We start from the raw sequence: 19,425 nt of genomic DNA, 5'->3' as shown, positions 1-19,425 counted from the left end.
AAGCCATGGCTGTGGATGCTGCTTTTTTCTCTCTTACAGATGGGAGCTAGCAGTTCCAGAACCACTCCTTTACAATGTATTTTTTTTTTAAAAAAAGAGCCGGGACAAGTTTGATCCCCAGAGTTTAAAAAGACATGCCTGATCTTCTGTGATACTGAATGGCCGGGTATCCTTTGAAAGATGGGGAACACTGGCCAGTTGAACGGTTTCTTAACGATACTGTTTCACAACTAGACCAGTTCCATAGAAAACAAGAAATGGGTAGAAGTGCCATATAGCTTGCTCTTTATCTTTCTGCGAGACGTGCCAGACTTGTGTCCTAAGGGTGCAGATTTGGGTGGAAACCGTCAGCTCCCTCCTGTCCTCTTACTTTGCCCCTGTATCTGGGGCTCCCAACTGAACAGGCTGAGTCAGGGCACCCTTCCAGGAGGGCTTGCCTCAGTCTTGGTAGAAATTCAAACAGTACCAATTGCGGTCGAGACTATCGAGAAGATCCAAAAAGTACACAGAAGCCTTTACGGGACTAACTTTATGAGCTTACTTGAAGAGATCCAATGTATGTCTTGGGACAGACACTGACTCCAGCCTCGAGAGCTTGAGTTTCGCGGAAGCTTTTGGAGACCCCTGGCCTTCCTGCCTGTTACCCTCTCAATATGAGACAGTAAACAATAGAAAACCATAGATACAGGGCTTCCCTGATAGCTCAGTTGGTAAAGAAACTGCCTGCAATTCAGGAGAGCCTGGTTTGATTCCTGGGTTGGGAAGATCCTCTGGAGAAGGGTTAGGCTACCCACTCCAGTATTCTGGCCTAGAGAATTCCATAGACTGTATAGTCCATGGGGGTCGCAAAAAGTTGAACTCGACTGAGCAACTTTCACGAGATAGTAAACAATAGATAACCGTGAGACAGTGTCACAGGAAGGATGGCAGGGAGGGATGCTCGGGGCTGGGTCACACCCGCGTGAGGAAAGGTGTTCGTTCAGACAGGGTGGGCGGGACTGCTGGGGCGGAGGGAGATGAGATGGGTGTTTTCTGCCTAGACTGTTGGCAGTGGGGATGGAAAAAAGGGATTACTACTCATGAAAACGGGTACTGCCTGATACAAGAGAGAAGGACTCAGGTTTGACAGGTATCCCAGCTGGGAGGGTTGGCATGACGACAGTGCTCATGACAGACAGGAGGGAGAGGTCCGTCTGTCCCTCTTCTTGTTTCAGAGCTGTCGCCCAGACCTGAATAGTGCTCATTGTCTCCTCTGATTCCCCTTCTCCGCCCAATGTATCCTGCTGGAACGTTCTCTGCTGTTCTTACTACTGTTGCTGTTCAGCTGCTCAGTCGTGTCTCTGTGACCCCATGGACTGCAGCACGCCAGGCTTCCCTGTCCTTCACTATCTCTCAGAGTTTGCTCAGATTCATGTCCATTGATTTGGTGATGTTATCCAATGATCTCATCCTCTGTCACCCCCTTCTCCTCCTGCCCTCAATCTTTCCCAGCATCAGGGTCATTTCTAATGAGTCCGGTCTTCGCATCAGATGGCTAGAGTACTGAAGCTTCGGCATCGTATTAGCTTTCCCTTTATTCAACCTCTACTCTAACAAACAGCAGAATCATCTGGACACACACCCTCTTTGACTGCATTACTCACTGTTTCAGACCAGAAACCCTTCCTAGCTGTCAGGCATGTGGGGGCTTTGTAAAGAATCCCATGTGCACAGCCTGCTGGTGAGTGTGTAACCGAGGGCGTGCTTGTGTGTAAGCTCTGCCCATCTCCCTGGTGTCCATGACCCCACCGCGACTGCTCTCAGGCTGTCAGAGTGGTGTCGCTGAGCTGGGAAGGGGTGTGCGGACGGGCCCCCCAACCCTGTGTCTCACGTGGGGTCCCCGCCTTCCCAGCCAGGACGCCCGCCCCGCTCCCTTCAGCTCCCTTCACGTCTCGGGCTGTAACTCCTACATCAGAACTCTTCCTTATTCGCATCTACTAGACTCCACCTGCTCACTTTAAAAGCTATCAACAATGATCTCCTAAATGACGTTTCAGGATTAACCTTTATCTGGTTCAAGAAGTTCTAGGAACTAAGGTTTATCAGTAACCCCACTGTTTTTGAGCTTCACTCAATTCATAAAACACTTCTGGTTAAAAGTTCTCTGAAGAGTGTTATTGTTCTCTGAAAGTATGTTTTTAAAAGTGCAGAGGCCTTGCAATCCCACTCCTGGGCATATATCTGGAGAAAAACATGATCTGAAAGGATATACGCACCCTAATGTTCACTGCAGTGCTGTTTACAGTAGACAAGACGTGGGAGCAACCTAAATGTCCATCGACAGAGGAATGGCTACAGAAGACGTGGTACATTTATTACCGTGGAATAGTACTCAGCCATTAAAAAGAATGAAACAATGCCATCTGAAGCGACATGGATGGACATAGAGGTTGTCATACTGAGTGACGTAAGTCAGACAGGGAAGAAGACATATCGTATGACATCCCTTATATGTGGATTCTAAAAAAAATGATACAAATGAACTTACAAAACAGAAAGAGGCTCACAGACTTAGAGAATGAATTTATGGTTGCCTGTTATATTTAAAATGGAAAACCAACAAGGACCTACCGTTTAGCAAAAGGGACTCTGCTCAGTGTTATGTGGCAGCCTGGACAGGAGGGGAGTTTGGGGGAGAATGGATACATGAATATGTACGACTGAGTCCCTTCACAGTTCACCTGAAACTACCACAACATTGTTAATTGGCTATGTCCCATCCAAAATAAAAAAGTGTTTTTAAAAAAGTGCAGGAGACTTAGGAAGGAGTGGAAAATAATTTTCATTCTAGTTGAAACTAGAGGTGCTTTTAAAGCATTAAGTTTGGTAACCTGAAACAGCTATACTTTAAAATGTCCTGAAAATGCTGAGGTTAAATCAATGCTTGCATATTTACCTTTGGAAAAAAGAAATGTGCTTATGACCATCAAGTAACTAGGAAGCTAAACCAGGAAGCTCAGTGTTAACCAGTCACTGCACTTTGCCCAGAGGCATTAAACCGGGGTCGCTGGTGAAGGCAAATGATTCACCATGCCCTCCAGTCTTCACTCCGGTCCACCGGGCCCAAGCTCTGGCTGAGCAGGGTCACTCCTTCTCAGAATGTGTTTCCGGGCCCTGTGCCATGTCAGGCTACCTACCGACAGCACCCAGCATCCTGCCCCATTACCCCAACAAAGCTACCACCTTCTTTTGAGATTGTTGTCCGAAGGCCAGAGACCTTTCCCATGAAGGCTTTCTGATTCTCCCGACAAGGTGAGCTCACTGCATGGCTTAGCTCACACAGAGCTGCATTCCCACTGAGCAAGACACTCTAAGCCGATACAAAGCAGCTTCAGAAATCAGCACAAAACAAAAGATTAGCAAACGAAAACTTTCCATTAGCATTTCAGCTGCTGGTAAGTGAACAGGAATATTCTGAACCCTCCAACCATATTATTTAAATACTCGCCCAGAGTTGCCATTGCGCTCTTATCCAGAGATCTCTGGCTTCCAGGAAAACCTGACTTGAGCTTTTCCATCTACATTGATCTTAGCCTTCTGAAAAGATCTGTCTTCTAAGCAAGCTGCTGAAACCAGGACGACTCCTTTACGTGCCCCTTTACCAGGAAGTCTGCCCTTCACACAAGGTACCAGGTGTTATACTCTCCCCACAGCTGCTCCAAAGCAAGCCGCCCCCAACCCCCAGTGGCCAAGACGCCCCCAGTTCCCAGCAGCCTTTTCTCCGTCCATGCTTCATACGGAATCTGTCCTTTGCTATCACAGGTTCTACCCCAGCGATGAATGAGCGGTCTCTAACTCATCCTTCTCTGGAACAGACACTGCGTTTGTGTCTCCACGATTACAGTGGCTTCAACCCACAGCCCAGGAGCATGGAGCAAGGATGCCCCGAGGCCCTGGGGTTCTGAGTCTGACACGCTCGACTCAGGGTGGTCTGCGACCTCGGGATGCCAACGATGGACTACATACCCTCTTGACTCTCAAACTTCGCCGTTCGGTGGAGTTCCTCACAAACAGTGATTTTTTAGCCAGTGTTGAACTGTCGCTGTCACTTCGATTTAACTGGCAACAAAGGATTTAAAAAAAAATAAAAAATAAAAAAAATAAAAAATAAAAAAATAAAAATAAAAAATAAAAAAAAAATAAATAAAAAAAAAAAAAAAAGAAAGAAAGAAATCAGTGCATCACCCTGTGTTAGAGGAAGTCTGGAACTGAGAACTTGATCATAGAGAGAACATAGTTACTAGTTTGTCTTTTTTTTCTCTTTTAACACAGGGTTATGACCTTGCAACTCAAAAGTGTGTTCTGAGGATCAGTGACATCACCCGTGTGTGTGTGCTAAGTCGCTTCAGTCGTGTCCGACTCTTTGCGACCCCATGGACTGTAGCCCCCCAGGCTCCTCTGTCCATGGGATTCTCCAGGCAAGAATACTGGAGTGGGTTGCTATTTCCTTCTCCACAGTTTATTTCTTTAAGAAAATCCTCCTCAAACGAGTTTTTCCCCATTTGATGCTTTTCTAATTTTCTTAAATAATTACCTTTTGATTTTAGTTATAAGAAGTTATGTGTTAAGATAATTACATACATTTTGAAATGAAATTATCCTTTGAATTGTTAGCTAATATGCATCATCCATTCTTTAGAAGAAAAGTTTGTGTGAAGCACAGAGCTCAGGATCAGAGTGAAGTCACGGCATCAAGGACACCCTCACCCAGGGGGGCCATCTCCACTGCCTCACCTGCTTCAGGTCTTTGCTGAAATGTCACCTTTCAGGGATGTCTGTTCTCAACCCTGCTTCAATTTGCAACCTTCATCCTCAACATCCTAACCCTTCTTACCTTGCTCTACAGTTTTCCATAGCACTGGGCCTCACCCAGAGACGTCAGAGGTTATTCATCATGTTTACTGTTTGGCTCAACTCATAAGAACGAAAGCCTTGCAAGGGCAGAGCTCTGGGTCTTTGGTTCACGGATGAGTCCCAAGTATCTGAAGTTATGCTTAATAAATAGCAGGTGCTTAATAAAAATGTTTGTTGAACTGAATGGATAAATTTAGAATTTTCTAAGTATTTTCTAACCCACTTTGTAATGTCAAAACTAAATTACTATAAATTACAAATACTTATGGAACTAGAATGTGATAAACTGATATATATCACACAATTCTCTCCACAGAACTATGAATCTGTTTGGAGGCATCAATGAAGGCGATTTTTGTTCTGAAACGCAATTCACTATTTTTAATTTGGCAGGACCAACGTGGTTTGAAGCAGGCATGATACACTGCCGAAATACACCAGCCACCATAACTCTCGCGTCACTGAAGGTTTTGAATACACACTGGGGTCCAGACAGACTGAGCAGCCAGGCCCTTAAGGTCAGTTATTTGCCAGATCAAAGGCAGTAGAAACGAAGAGATGGTAAATGTGGGAAAAAAAAGGAAAGGAAAAAATTCCACAACCCACACTAAAAAGAATGATTGGGAGTGTGATATTTCATGTATATTTTCTGGCATTTCTAGTCATTGCTGCTGCTGCTGCTGCTAAGTCACTTCAGTCATGTCAGACTCTGTGCGACCCCACAGACGGCAGCCCACCAGGCTCCCCCTAATTCGAATTTGAAGACGCCCGTGGCCCAGTCTATTGTCACTGCTGGGCCACCCCGGGGGCAGGGGGTGGATGTGGCAGCTCCCGAGAAACGACCTGCCCTGCGGACCCTTGATCCCGCGGACCCCTGACCCTGTGGACCCCTGACACCACAGACCCCTGACCCCACGGACCCTGACCCCGCAGACCCCTGAGCCTGCAGAGCCTCACCCCACAGACCCCTGACCCCATGGACTCCTGACCCCACAGATCCCTGACCCTACAGAGCCCTGACCCCATAGGCCCCTGACCCCACAGATTCCTGACCCCGCAGAGCCGTCACCCCGCAGACCCCTGACCCCGCAGAGCCTTACCCCCAGGCCCCTGACCTCGTAGGCCCCTGACCTCAAAGATTCCTGATCCTGCAGACCCCTGACCTCGAAGACCCCTGACCCCACAGACTCCTGACCCTTCAGACCAATGACTCCTTAGGCCCCTGACCCCCTAGGCCCCTGACCTCAAAGATCCCTGATCCTGCAGACCCCTGACCTCGAAGACCCCTGACCCCACAGACTCCTGACCCCTAGGCCTCTGACCCCGCAGAGCCTTACCCTGCACACGTACTGGCTGCGCTCCCCGGGGGAGAAGGTCTGCGAGCGCACGATCACGCTGCTCCTCATGAAGGGGCGCTGGCGCGCGCTCAGGCTGCTGTGGTCTTTGGGGCGTACAACCATGCTGGCACCGCTGGCCTCGTCGGTGTTTGTCTCTTTATCAACCTGGAAGAGAGGTCGGCGATCTGTCAGGGGTGGTGAGAGGGGAGCATGGGGTGCTCCTCTCCTGAGTGTGGAAGGAACAGCTTACAAGAGACCCAGGGAGCACCAGGGCCTTTCTCCAGACGTGAAGGCGGTTTTCTATTAGTTTCTGGGAAGTCACCTTCAGTGGGTAGGATCGTATTTGTCCAACAAGGTCACCCATAAATGGAATGGCGGGGCCCCCTCTAATAGTTCAGGCCTAAAATAATGAAGCCTTGGTTTACAGAGGGGTAATGTGCTTCTACAAAGAGTCTGATTTGAGAATGCTTCATTAAACAGTACTCAACCTCATGGTTAGTTTTTTTTGCTGAATAAATGATAAAAGTAGTTAAACATAGGAAGATGGAAATACACTAGTTAAACCTCTGGTTTGCACAGAATACAAATTTATATATACAGCCATCATGGGTCTCCGTGGCGGTGGGGTTCCAGCACACTGAGCTCCGTGGATGCTCAGGTCCCACGGCTGGCCTCCCCATCTGGGGTTCCCCATCATCGCGGTCAGCTACTCATGGACCACGGTTACTATCTGCAGGTTGCTGAGTCAGATCCATGGTTGGTTGAATCCATGGATGCAGAGACCATGGACACTGAGGGCCGAATGTACTCACACACATGAAGTGTTCAGTCAGGGTTAGTACTGTTTTTAATCAGAAATAAATTGGAATTTTTAAAACTCTCACAGTGGTTGGCACCCTCAAACCTTGAAAATGGCTTCCCCCCTTTGGAGATGGCAGTCTGGCAGTCTCAACATGTCTCTTTGTTCAGTCACTAAGTTGGGTTTGACTCCTGGTGCCCCATTGGCTGTAGTCAGCCAGGCTCCTCTGTCCATGGGACGACCCAGGCAAGAATCCTGGAGTGGGTTGCCATTTCCTTCTCCTGGGGCTCTCCCTGACCCAGGATCGAACCCTCGTCTCCTGCGTTGCAGGAAGATTCTTTACCACTGCACCACCAGGCAAGCCCCCGCATCCCTCACTAACCAGCAAAACCACCTGGTTAACGGGCCTGGCAACCGCACACAATCAGGTCACCTGCCCCTTCCGGGACTGGTTTCAGTGAGAACCCCATCTAACCAAAATGGGCTTCACACGCTCACTTCACGTTTGAGACTGAAACAGACTCATAACATTTATGAAACGTAAAACAATTAAGCAGGCATCCTGGAGTTTTCCAGGAAATCCTGAAAACACTTTCAGTAAATAGTCACAGAACACTCACAGAGAGCTAAACAGCACTGTTTATCTTCTTTTATGAAATTTAAGCAGAGAATGAATATTTGGGGCCCACTTGAAAATGTTGAGGCATTTATAATGCTTCTTGTGGTCTGTTCCCACAAACACTCATCTTGATCAGCTTTGGCACAAAAATCCTAACATGAATTATGCACAGAGACAAGCCTGGACTCCGTGGTGCCTCTAGGAGACTGCTTTAGGAGGGAGCGGTCGGCAACGCTCACCAGGGCCAGTGTTCCTGCGGGGGGCTGCGTCCCAAGGTCACTGGCACAGCTGCTGTCTTTCCTACTTGTGTCCTCACTCATCTTGGGCACACTTGGGCAGGAGCTTGTGTCTTCCACACAGCGACTGCCCTCCGCCAATTTCACTTCAGCCTCTTCCTTGGCCACAATTTCATCTGAGGCCTCTCTCAGCATGGCCAACCTATGGGTGAAACAGAACACGACCCCGTTTAGGGTCAACCAGATGCGCTATGTGATCAGTGTTACCTGGGCACGTTAACCCTTCCTCTGGGTCACGAACAGACTCACGCATCACGATGCAAGCCAGTTCTCTGGCTGGAACTTTTACTCAAATGCTCATGAAAAATAAAGTCAACACCTTACTCTCCAGCAATCTGCAGTAAAATCACCATAAAAAAAAATCCCAAAAAGTGAAATTCATGAAACTTGATATAATTTCTGCTGCTGCTGCTGCTAAGTCACTTCAGTCCTAAATTATGCTAAATATGCTAAAAGATCACATACAAAGTTTAACCCACCATTTAAAAATATTGACACTCGCTCTACTATAACTTGGTGTCAGCTGTTCATTTATTATACAATTAATCAAACCACAGACTAGAGCAACTCTGCTAAGAGTGAATAAAAATATCCACTATCAACCATGCTTGTGATGTGATGTGAAGTCGCTCAGTCGTGTCCGACTCTTTGCGACCCAGTGGACTGTAGCCCGCCAGGCTCCTCTGTCCATGGGATTCTCCAGGCAAGAATACTGGAGTGGGTTGCCATTTCCTTCTCCAATCAACCATGCTTACAGTGTAGCAAAGGTGGAACCCTGGATAGAAGAGTCTTAACCACTCGGATAACAGAAGACTCTGAATGGTCTGTGATCTTGTCTTTAACAAAAGCCACTACCTGGGCTTGGGTGGCACTAAAAGTTAGGCTCCGGAAAACAAATAGGGTTCATATTCTGTATAAACTGATCTGACAGGAAAGCAAAGAGTCTCCGGATGGGGAAGAATATCTCATTCTTTGTGGAGTTTCATGTTCTTGGTATGGGAACACTGTTTCCACTGATAACTAAAGGTCAAGCTTTAACTGTGATCAGTGATATGTCGACAAATTGGAACAGACTAGTTGTTAAACAGTTGGTCATGAAATGAATGTGGGGGAGCTAGCAATGAGGACTATAAGTCATCAGTTCCCTGAGGTTGCAGTCTCAGTGTATTTTAAAAAATATTTACTTTTCTGGCTGCGCCGGGTTCCAGCTGCAGCACGTGGGGTTTTCGGTCTTTGTCGCGGCATGCACGACCTTCAGCGGCAGCCTGTGGGACCTAGCTCTCTGACCAGGGGTCGAACCTAAGCTCCCTGCACTGGGAGCATGGAGTCTCAGCCACTGGACCACCAGGGAAGACTCTCTAAGTGTATTTTGTTGAAATATGTGTGAAACAAGTTGTACTTTATGTATGCAAGGTATTTAAAGATACGATGAACCTCATCATCACTCTCGTACTTACTTTTTTTTGCCGTGCTCTGATTTTTATTCACTATAAAGGACTTTTGATAAGAACAAGGTATCTCTGTACCTTTTTATGTCGCTGTAGTAAGCTTCTGCTTCCAAATATCCACAATTTTGTTATTTACATCTTGTTACTCCAAGTTTGTAGAAACTCTTGTATACACACACACACACACACAAATGCTGCTGTATATGTATGTATATGCAAATATATGTTGACAGTAGTTCAAACATAACAGTGTAACAATACACACAAAATGAGTTCAAATGATTTTACATATGTACTAAAAAAAACTGACACTTTCACTAAAATATGTTTTTTAGAGAAAACAGTGCAAACTTGGAAATACAGTTCTTTATACGTATATGTATCTAGATAAACGCTGTAATAACCTTTTTTTCTTTAAAAAAATAAAAAAATCGAGGTATGAAAAGTGAGAAGGGAACAGTAAAAGAAGGTGAATAGTTACACAAACAGAAAAGTAACCACTCAGAAGCTGTTTTCTAAAAATCTGTCTTGAACTACCAGCACCTAAATGGTGCCTCCAGTAGTTTACAGAAAAAGAGTCTGCGTTTAAATTTATCTATGACTCTGTAATAAACTATCATGTTTTTCAAAATAGTTTAGACTTTAAACAAATGAACAAGAAAAGTTCAGAAAGTAGTGTCAAAATTACTGAGGTAAGAATCTTGCTCACATGTTAGTAACTTTGTCCACGGTCTCATCATTACTTTTTCAACTCTCTAACACCAAGGAGCGGCTTTTCCTGGGGCCACTCCTTGAAGCTGCGTTATTTTCTATTAATTCCAGAACAAGATCTAAACCCAAGAAGGTGTCCCTCAAAGTGTCTTCTGAGAAACTAAACACACCGTCTTTGAGATGCCAGGAGCAGAATGAAAGAACTCTTATTTACCAATCTCCATCTGGACCTCTGTGCTCTTCTTCCTGCCCTGGTTCTTTTTCTTGTGCTAATTCTTGTTCCACGGCCAAAAGCTCAGCTGATGTTCTTGCAAGTAAGGCTGACACTGCATCCTGGAGAAGGTACAACGTAGGGCCATTAACACCGTAAACTTCAGAAATGATTTAAAACGTTATCAGATGGGGACTTGGGCTCTAGTTGTGGAGGAGAAGGAAGTACGAGACTCACTTCTTTCGCTGAGAACAAATATGAAAGCTGAATACAATAAAAGGAAAAGCAAAAAACTCCAGCTGTTTCAAAGCAACGAAGAGCAACAAAGGCAGTTAGGACTCAAGGGTGAAGATCCCCGGGAGGAGGGGAATGTAAGGAAATGTAATGCCACTCTTCTCCTTGGGGGTGTGTTTCGATGCCGTGGTGAGGCTCACAGGTGACAGGCTATGGTCGCCCTGGACTGAGGCAGTGAGGGGAGGATGCAGAGATGAAAACAGAGCTGAGGACAAGGGAGACTGCCTACGAGGGGTCTGGGAAGATAAACTGCAAAGTGCACAATATTCCTGTCGAGACCTTTGCACCCTCTAAGCCACATACGTGCAGAGTGAGAAGCTGAGAAAGTAAAACCAGCTGCTAGGAGGCTGAACGGTAAGCAGATACTTCAGTTGCCTCATGGTCCTAGGAAGGAAGAGAATAATTCAGGTCCCTCAAGTGATCCAGGTGAGCTGTCCATGTTGTCATCTGCCTTCCAGAAGGATACTGGATCATCTCTAGAGGAAGCTACCCACCAGATCCTCTGCACTCCATACATAACATCCAGCACCCCGCTGGAAACAGAACCCCACGACTGAAAGCCAAGAAGAATGACTGGCAAAAGAAGCAGACCCATAGGTGATCCACATACCTAGTTAGAGAAGAAAGTAAAAGTTTTGTAATTAATATGTTCAAGAAAATGGATGAAACAATGGAGAATTTAAAATAAACAGAAAAACACATGAGCACATCTGAGTGAAACTGCTGAAAACCAAAGAAAAAGAGGAAATTTTACAAGCAGTGAAAGAAAAAAGGTGTAATACTTTATAAGAATCAACAATTAGCCTGTCCTCCAGCAGCTGAACAGAATCAGTGGAAGCCAGATGACAACAAAACATTGTTTTCAACGTGTCCAGAGAAATAATCACTTACTTAGAATTCTGAATATGCAGGAAAAAGAGTCCTTCACAAATGAAATTGAAAGAACATGCCAAAAGACCTGTACTAAAAGAAACACTAAAGGAAATTCTCCAGGCAGAAGGCGAATGACCTGAATTGGAAGCACAATAATGCAGAAAGGAAAAGAAAGGCTAAAGGGTATAGGGGAAACCGGAATAAATGCTGATTGTCAATAAAACAATGATAATAATGTGTTGCGGGATTTAAAATAAATGTAACTAAAATATATCCGGTAATTGCACAGGAGGAGGAAAGAGAATCATGAAGTAAAAGAAAAGCCTTTAAAAATCTTTGTACCATTTGCAAAAAAGCAAAAAGCATTAATTCAACGCAGTTTCTAATAAGGATGCATGCTGTAATCATCAGGGAAACAGCAAAAAAGAAAAGACTGTAGTACTAATTAATGATCTGAAGAAAGAAAAAATCTAAGTTTAAAAATACTTGGTTAATCCAAAAGAAGGGGAAAAACAAGGACTAAAAGGGAACAAAGAGTAAGATGAAAGGTTCAAAGCCAAATATAACAATAATAGCATTAAGTGTAAATAAACATTTCAATTAAAAGAAGATTTTAAAACTGGATAAGACATCAAAACCAACTAAGTACTGCTTACAAGTGAAACACTTTAAATACAAGAACTCAGAAAGGTTGAAAGTAAAAGAATAATAAAAGATAAACCATGCAAATGCTAACCAAAAAAACTGATAGGATTATTAATATCAGCGTTATTAGCAAGAGGGATATTTTATAAAGATAAAAGGGTCAGTTGAACAGAAAGATACAATATGATGCTAAATTTATATTCATCTAATAACTTGGATGCAAAATACATAAAGCAAAGACTAACAGAACTAAAAGAAGAAACAGTCATCTATAAGCATAAGCTGGAGATTTACTGTACCTTTAAACAGTGATAAAATAAGCAAATTGAAAAATCAGTAAATGCAGAAGATTTGAAAAGCAAAACCAACAAAGGTGGCCTGCAGAAAACACATCCTTTTCAAGAGCATGTGGGACTTATACTAAAAGTGAACACCTGCTAAGCCATAAAGCAGGTCTCAATATTCTTTACGATAGAACATATGTAAACACATGTATTAGATACACAATTCAGTCTGCTTTATTCCAGGAATCTGAAACAGATTTAGCATTCAAAAGTCAATCAATGTATAATCCACTACATTGAGAAATAAAAGGAAACAGCCATGTAATCATCTTAGGAGATAGATATAGTAAAAATGCTTGATAAAATCCAATATCCATGCATAATAAAACCCTTAGCAAACTAGAAAGAGAAGGAAACTTCCTTAATCTGATAGCAATGATCTATAAATAGCCTCAGAAAATATCATTCTAAATGATGAATTCTTGAAAGCCTTCATTTTGAAAAAGCCTAGTATTGTAGACAGAGATAGACAACTAAGCCAACAGAGCAGAACAGAAAGTTCAGGGACAGGCTAACACGCAGAAGTCATCTGACTTAGGATAAAAGCTGGCACTGCAGTGCAGTTAAGGAAAGATGTATTTTCAACAAATAATCCTGGGTCAATTGGCTAGCACATGGATAAAAAAAAGAAACGACCCTGACCTCTACCTCAAAGCCTACACAAAGATTAATTTCAGAGAGGCTGCAGACCTAAGTGTCTCAGTAAGACTTGACTCACCAAGTCTACGGAATCCACGAGCGGCTGGCTTGGTTGAAATACCGAGTCCTCAGTCTCCTCTTCTTTCTTCTTGCAGGGCATTTGCTTTGAAGGAAGCAAGTTATACCACAGAGTGAAAACCCCACTGGAAAAGGGTAGGTCCGCCAGGCTGATCTGAGTTCCCGCCTGTGTGAAAGGAAAGGAAACAAGAAAAAAAGAGAGAGAGAGAAAATGAAATGTTTCAATCTATATTTGCTCCCTCTAATATAATGAAGATTATTAGACAAGCTTGTTTTAGGGAAAAAAAAAGATGCAATACTCATGATACAAAGCACTGGTGGATTTCTTTTTTTAAACCTGGAGATGTCTTATATTTTCAGGTGTGACTAAGTAAGAAATGTTGAAAAAGAAAAATGAAGTTGGCTCTTGAACACCATGAGGGTTAGGGGAGCCGACAGCACTCCCCACTCTGCCGTTGAAAATCTACGTGTAACTTTACAGTTGGCCCTTGTATTCAAGGTTCCACAGCCTCAGATTCAATTAACCACAGATTATGTAGTATTATGGCATGAATTTGGTAGGAAAAAAAAAATCTGTGTGTAAGTGGACCTTGAAAGAATCCCAGTGTTCATTTTTTGATTGGTGTTACAGCTGACCCTTGAACTACACGCATTTCAGCTGGAGACAGCATGGCTTCCTGAAACCGGGGCACACCTCTAGATGCCTGTACCTGAACACTCTGTGCAGCTCTGCTGGGATGTACTGATGTACCCAGTGGTGGGCTGAACCTGCTATCAGTGACGTGTGAAGTCTTCTGTGCTGGCGTGCAAGTGTCCTATCGCTCTTAACAGTCATACTGAGGTCTTCCTACCAGCTCTACCCCCATCACTGGGAGAACGTGCTCAAGTAGGGAACTTTACTCACTGTTCTGCGTAAATTAAATCTGAACAGTGAACTAGGGGTGGGATGTCCTTTCGATATCTATCCATATTCACAAGCTGCGTGACCTTGAACACATGACCCCTCTAAGGAGTTCCTCATCTGCAAATGTCATCATACCCTTTTCCTAAGACTGTCCAGGGGATGAGTGAGATAATGTATGTAAAGTGCCCAGCACTGGGCTCATATTGGGAATAAATACGCATACTCTACAGTGATGGTCATAACAGAGGCCAAAGTTCCAAAGGTTAGAAATAAAGAACTCGATTTTTACAGAGGATCATAATTGCTAAGCAAAATCAGAAAGGTCCGAAATAAAGAGAACGGAAAGCAGAGATTAAGACTTCAGACAAAAAAATGAAGCCACTGCTGGGCTGTGTCGGAGGCACTGGGCAGACAGGCAGTAGTTCGGGGCTGGCAGAATGGCCACTGGAAAGGGACTCTCAGCACATCCAGTGGTGTCACCTGAAGGTCGAAATGAGAGGTCCTACCAGGCACTCCTCCCTGCGGTGTTTCCCGACGGAGCACAGGTCCACCCTCAGGGTCTTCTGCTGCAGGGCCGTCTGGGAGATGGCCACTCTGAACACATCACTGAACAGCAGGGACTCCGCAGCTGGGTGCACTTTCGTTCGAAACAGACAGCTGACGTCACTTGAGGAGGGAAGCAGAGCAACCCGGAAATACCTGCAAAGAACAAGGATGAAATGGAGTCACCGGTTCAACGATCCTGACTTTGCAACTGGTGTCTGGAATGGTCCTCCCGGGGGAGGAGCGCCGGGGACACCGACTTCATCGCCAACCCCAGGCTCATGGCCACCACGGTCATCGTCGTCATACCCAGGGGCTCGGAGGCTCTGTTCCTAACACACCGGTGCCCGCAGCATCCTGGATCATGCCAGGCTGAGCCTGCCCCCCGGCCCTGGAGCTGCAGCAAAGGCCCTCGGCAGGGAAGTGAGGGGGATGAAGACCTAGGAGTGGACGGATTTGCGTCCCGCCTGCCCACGTCCGGCCAGTTCCACAGTGATCACCACCTGGACCTGCGAAAGTGGGGATGCCAAGTAGACACGGGTGACTGTGTCCCAAAGAACACTCGTCCTGTGCATTAGACAAGAAATGCTGATGGTCATTCCCTAGGGATGGGACGTCTTGTCCTTCCAGAGGAAAAGAAACACTAAGGAGTGTACAGTTATGACGATTTAAGAGAGATGAATTTTTAACAGTTCAAAAAATCACTGTCTAGCATCTCAGAAGTCTCAGATATGATAAACGGTTTCATGCTTTGTCAAATTCACAGGAAGAGTCTGACAAAAACAGTACCTTCTACCACCACTTTCAAGTGAGTTTTCTGAGCGCATATTACATGAGGACCCACAGTCCCTATAAACAGCATGAGGTATTTAAATTCTGTTAAATTCCCAGAAACAGAATACCCATTAAATCCCTCCCCACTGCCCCATTTCCAGGCTTTCTGTTTCATATTCTAAAGAGCTTCCTTCTCCGACAATAAAAAGTATACGTTCACGTGAAGAACCGAGGAAGGCCTTTCTGTGTTTGTATCGACACTGATTACGGGGACTCAGCATGAAAAACCTAGTGGGCCCTGGGCCGCAGCCGTTAAGGCTGGAGGTGTAGCGGGAGAAGTCGTCTTTCTCTGCCTTCCTGTTGTCGTTCAGTCGCTGAGTCGTGTCCGACTCCTTGTGACCCCGTGGGCTGCAGCACGCCAGGCTCCCCTGTCCTCCACTATCTCCCGGAGTTTGCTCAAACTCATATCCAATGAGTCGGTGATGCCATCCAACCATCTCATCCTCTGTCTCCCCTTCTCCTTTTGCCTTCAATTAGGAGGGAGAAGTCACCGAAAGAATCATCAGCCAGTCATCCCTGAACACTACTGATGGGGAGCCCCAACCTCAGAGCTGGGAGGCAGGCTCCTGGGGTGTGGAGCCACCCCCTTAAGCCCCCACCTCGCTGCCCCGTTCATAAAACCAAAGGAGGGGGTGGGCCCGCCTCACCCCCTCTTCGTCTCTATCTAGAGCTCATGAAGGCATGACCAGCCCTGCTATATTTTTCCCTGTGTCTTCACCTGGATGAGCTGCTAGATGTAAAATTCTCACTCGGTAATCTGAAGTTCTTCCATTTGTTCTCCACAGATTCTACTTACACTTTTGAAGAGTGAGGTATCAGGAAGGCATGCAGGTTTCGGAGTTGTGCTACAGTCACCACGAAACTTGACCTTTTTGCATCGTATCTATTCAGAGAGAAGCGGATGAGATGAGACAGGGCACAGGCCACTCGCCGGCGCAGGGAGGCGGGAAGCCGCCCTTCCGGAGCCATCCTCACCTCAGCCCGATCTGCACCTGGGCCGTCTCCATGACCACGGCGTCCTCCTCGCTGTACGGCACGTCCTCGGCCTCACTGGGCCTGCGCATGGGGCAACGGCAGGCATGGGTGAACGGTTGCGAACCGGGACAAGTGGAGCTGTGGTTGCTGTCTGCCTGCGTGCGTGCTAAGTCGCTTCGGTGGTGTCTGACTTTCTGCGACCCCCATGGACTGTAGCCCGCCAGGCTCCTCTGCCCATTGGATTCTCCAGGCAAGAACACTGGAGGGGTTGCCGTGCCCGCCTCCAGGGGATCTTCCCAACCCAGGGATCGAACCCGCGTCTCTTACATCTCCCTGCATTGGCAGGCGGGTTCTTGACCACTAGCACCACCTGGGAACTGTTTGCCCCTCACTGATTCTGAACAAAAACCTGAACTAAGGCCACTCCTGGACTGGCCCGCGGGCCTGACCCCAGTGCAAGCTCGCTCTTTCATATCTGGCTTCCCCTCGTCGGGAGGACTCTGCACCTGGGCTCCGAGGGGGAGGCCTGCCTGGTGGCTGGCTTTCCCATGGCTCCCCAGGACGTGCCGCACCCTGGACTGGGCTGCCTGAGACCTGCACACGTGAGACGCTCCGTGCGCCAAACGGGCACTGGGCGGCCGCTGTGACGTGCCCAGTTAATCAAGCTTGCGGGATTTCCCTGGTGGTCCAGTGTGCAGGGGACACGGTGACCCTTGGTCTGAGAACTCAGATCAACACACCTCAGGGAAACTACACCCTTGCACCACAGCTACATGGAAGTCTGGGCGCTGAAGCTAGAGAAGCCCACAAACCACAGTGGAGATGCCCTGTGCTGCTACCTAGACCTGACACAAATAAATAAATAAATTTTTTAAAATCGTGTTTACGTCTCTAAGAGGTTCAGCTGATGAGCACATCAACCTGTTCCTCACTTCCTTGCCAGTGGGATGCTGCCGGCACCCCTGACCTTCTCAGGCCTGCCCCTGCTTTAAGGCCCACAGCGCTTCCCGCTGCAGCGAGTGAACGGAGGGCAGGGCCCTCCTAGCCGGTAACCCACGTGCGTGCAGCAGCCACTCGGGCTGGGTCCTTACTGTTTCACGAACGCTTCGTAGACCCCGCTGTCCCCAGCCACTGACTCATCCGAGACCGCAGCCGACACGCAGGCGGTCTTCTCCCCCGGCAAGTGGATTCCTCTTCTTTTTGGTAACGATTTTTCAACATCTAGGGAGGGCAGAGTGACAGCCACCATTAGGATTTCTTCTTAGGAAAAGTTAAGTCTAACACACACACACACACACACACATGCAGGCACACACATGGTTTGGTTCTGAGAAACTCAAAATAAAATTTCCACTGAGAATCAAGGATGTTACTATTCAAATCAACAGAAGTGGATGATTCCAGGCGCTATGAGTTACAAAATCCTGGGATACTTGTTATTTTGGTCATTATTTGGGAAAGAATCTGGTGTTCCCCGGTCCTGGGATATTTTAAGGGGAGGGATCAGTGGCACACACTCTCCTGAGTCCCCTGCCTCCCTTGTCTCTGTGATCACTACAGATGCCACGGTGGGGGGTGAGAAGCTCTCTGCCTCCTCAAGTGCTGGAGAAGTTTCCATAACAGCTTCTGGTGCTCGATGGAAGAAACGTCTCTCCAGTCCCCATCTCCCCAGCTGCTGCTCTAATAGAAGTTAAAGGGGAAACATCTTTGACTTACAGAATTCCTCACTGGCTAAATACCATTAAAAACTGTGAGTTACTGAATCCTCACTGACTCCCACTTAACTTTTATCTCTGACTCATATTCATGGCTGGGCGTCCTGCGGAGAGCCAGCAGCCTCGTCTGAAGCTGCGCTCCCGTGTAATAAGCTGCAAGCCCATGGAGCGCTTTCATCCTCGGCCAACGGAGAGCAGGGATCCACACTGGTATGCATTTCGCCCCCCTTCTGAGTCGTGACTTTACATCTTGTTAAGATGTTTAAGTCTTGAGGCTCTAGATTCTGGATTGATTGCTGCCTTTCCCTTTTTATTTCTGGCAGGGCGAACGCTTCTTCCTTGATGATGGAGTGCCTTCTCTCCGCCCACCCCTCCTTCACGAGTGGTGAAGGTGATGACATGATTTATTGATTACCCCCAGGAATAACCACGGCAGCCTGAAATTGACTTTGACGGTGACAGAGACTGACTGCGGAAGGACTTTGGAGGTATTCTTGATTTCCGCCATCCAGCAGGGACAGGACGAAATGCTCGGAAACTGTAAGGTCCTTTAGGCCCAGAGCACAGGAGAAAGGCACAAAACCCACTCCTCTTTCTTCCCTCTCTCTTGCTTTATCTTCCTTTCGTAGATGTCAGTGGTTTGTGGTAGGAACTGGGTTTGGCAGAATTTGCATTGCTCAGCGTCACAGGGGTGATATTAACTCCCGTGAGCTGCGCACCAAGCGCCAGGCGTGGCCGATGCTTCTGATGCATTATGAGAGCATCAACCTTCCCAGCACCCCACGAGGCAGATACAGTGCTGCCCCTACCTTGCAGGTGAGGAACTAACGAGCCTGAGAGATGGGGCAACGTGCTCGCTGGAACTGAGCGGCCCCTGAGATGCGAGTGCAGGTCCGGCTGGCTCCGGGGGGTGGCGGCCCCAGTGCCACACACCGCACACCTTCCAGGGGGCAGGCGCGAGGCCCCGCAGCAGGTCTCTGCTTTGCTGGAGCCATTGTGTAAACACTGCTTCGGTGTTCCTTTTCTTTGCGGCTATTTATTTCAGTTAACACGTCACTTGCAGCTTTGGCACCTGCCGGGCGAGCGGCACACGAACCACCTAGCATCTCTGTCTGCACCCCGGGCGCTGGAGTCTCTTTCTCATCGTGTTTGGGGCGGGCTCCTCGGACCATAGCTGTGACCACCTGCCAACCAAGGTGCACGCCGTCCCGGGATCTTTACAACCACATCTGCTGTATTAAAAGCTCCGGCCTCGCAAAAGCAAGCA

At 46.9% G+C, this 19,425-nt stretch overlaps 1 protein-coding gene across 1 annotated transcript in view; it reads right to left on the bottom strand.

Moving 5' to 3' along the window:
* The window catches only part of WWC2 (WW and C2 domain containing 2), a 152,751-nt gene that overhangs the window by 10,359 nt on the left and 122,967 nt on the right, over positions 1-19,425 (bottom strand). The window contains exons 12-20 of the mRNA XM_061404121.1: positions 17,535-17,664; positions 16,444-16,524; positions 16,265-16,351; positions 14,598-14,790; positions 13,189-13,353; positions 10,318-10,436; positions 7,888-8,086; positions 6,231-6,395; positions 4,006-4,098 (exon numbers count right to left, since the gene is read on the bottom strand). Coding sequence (XP_061260105.1) covers positions 4,006-4,098; positions 6,231-6,395; positions 7,888-8,086; positions 10,318-10,436; positions 13,189-13,353; positions 14,598-14,790; positions 16,265-16,351; positions 16,444-16,524; positions 17,535-17,664 — 1,232 coding nt within the window. The remainder of the gene's footprint in view (positions 1-4,005; positions 4,099-6,230; positions 6,396-7,887; positions 8,087-10,317; positions 10,437-13,188; positions 13,354-14,597; positions 14,791-16,264; positions 16,352-16,443; positions 16,525-17,534; positions 17,665-19,425) is intronic.

This window comes from Bos javanicus, chromosome 27 (genome assembly GCF_032452875.1).
Source record: "Bos javanicus breed banteng chromosome 27, ARS-OSU_banteng_1.0, whole genome shotgun sequence".
Lineage (NCBI taxonomy): Eukaryota > Metazoa > Chordata > Mammalia > Artiodactyla > Bovidae > Bos > Bos javanicus.
The sequence above is the reverse complement of the archived record's forward strand: the minus strand, read 5'-3'. Positions and strand labels throughout refer to the sequence as shown.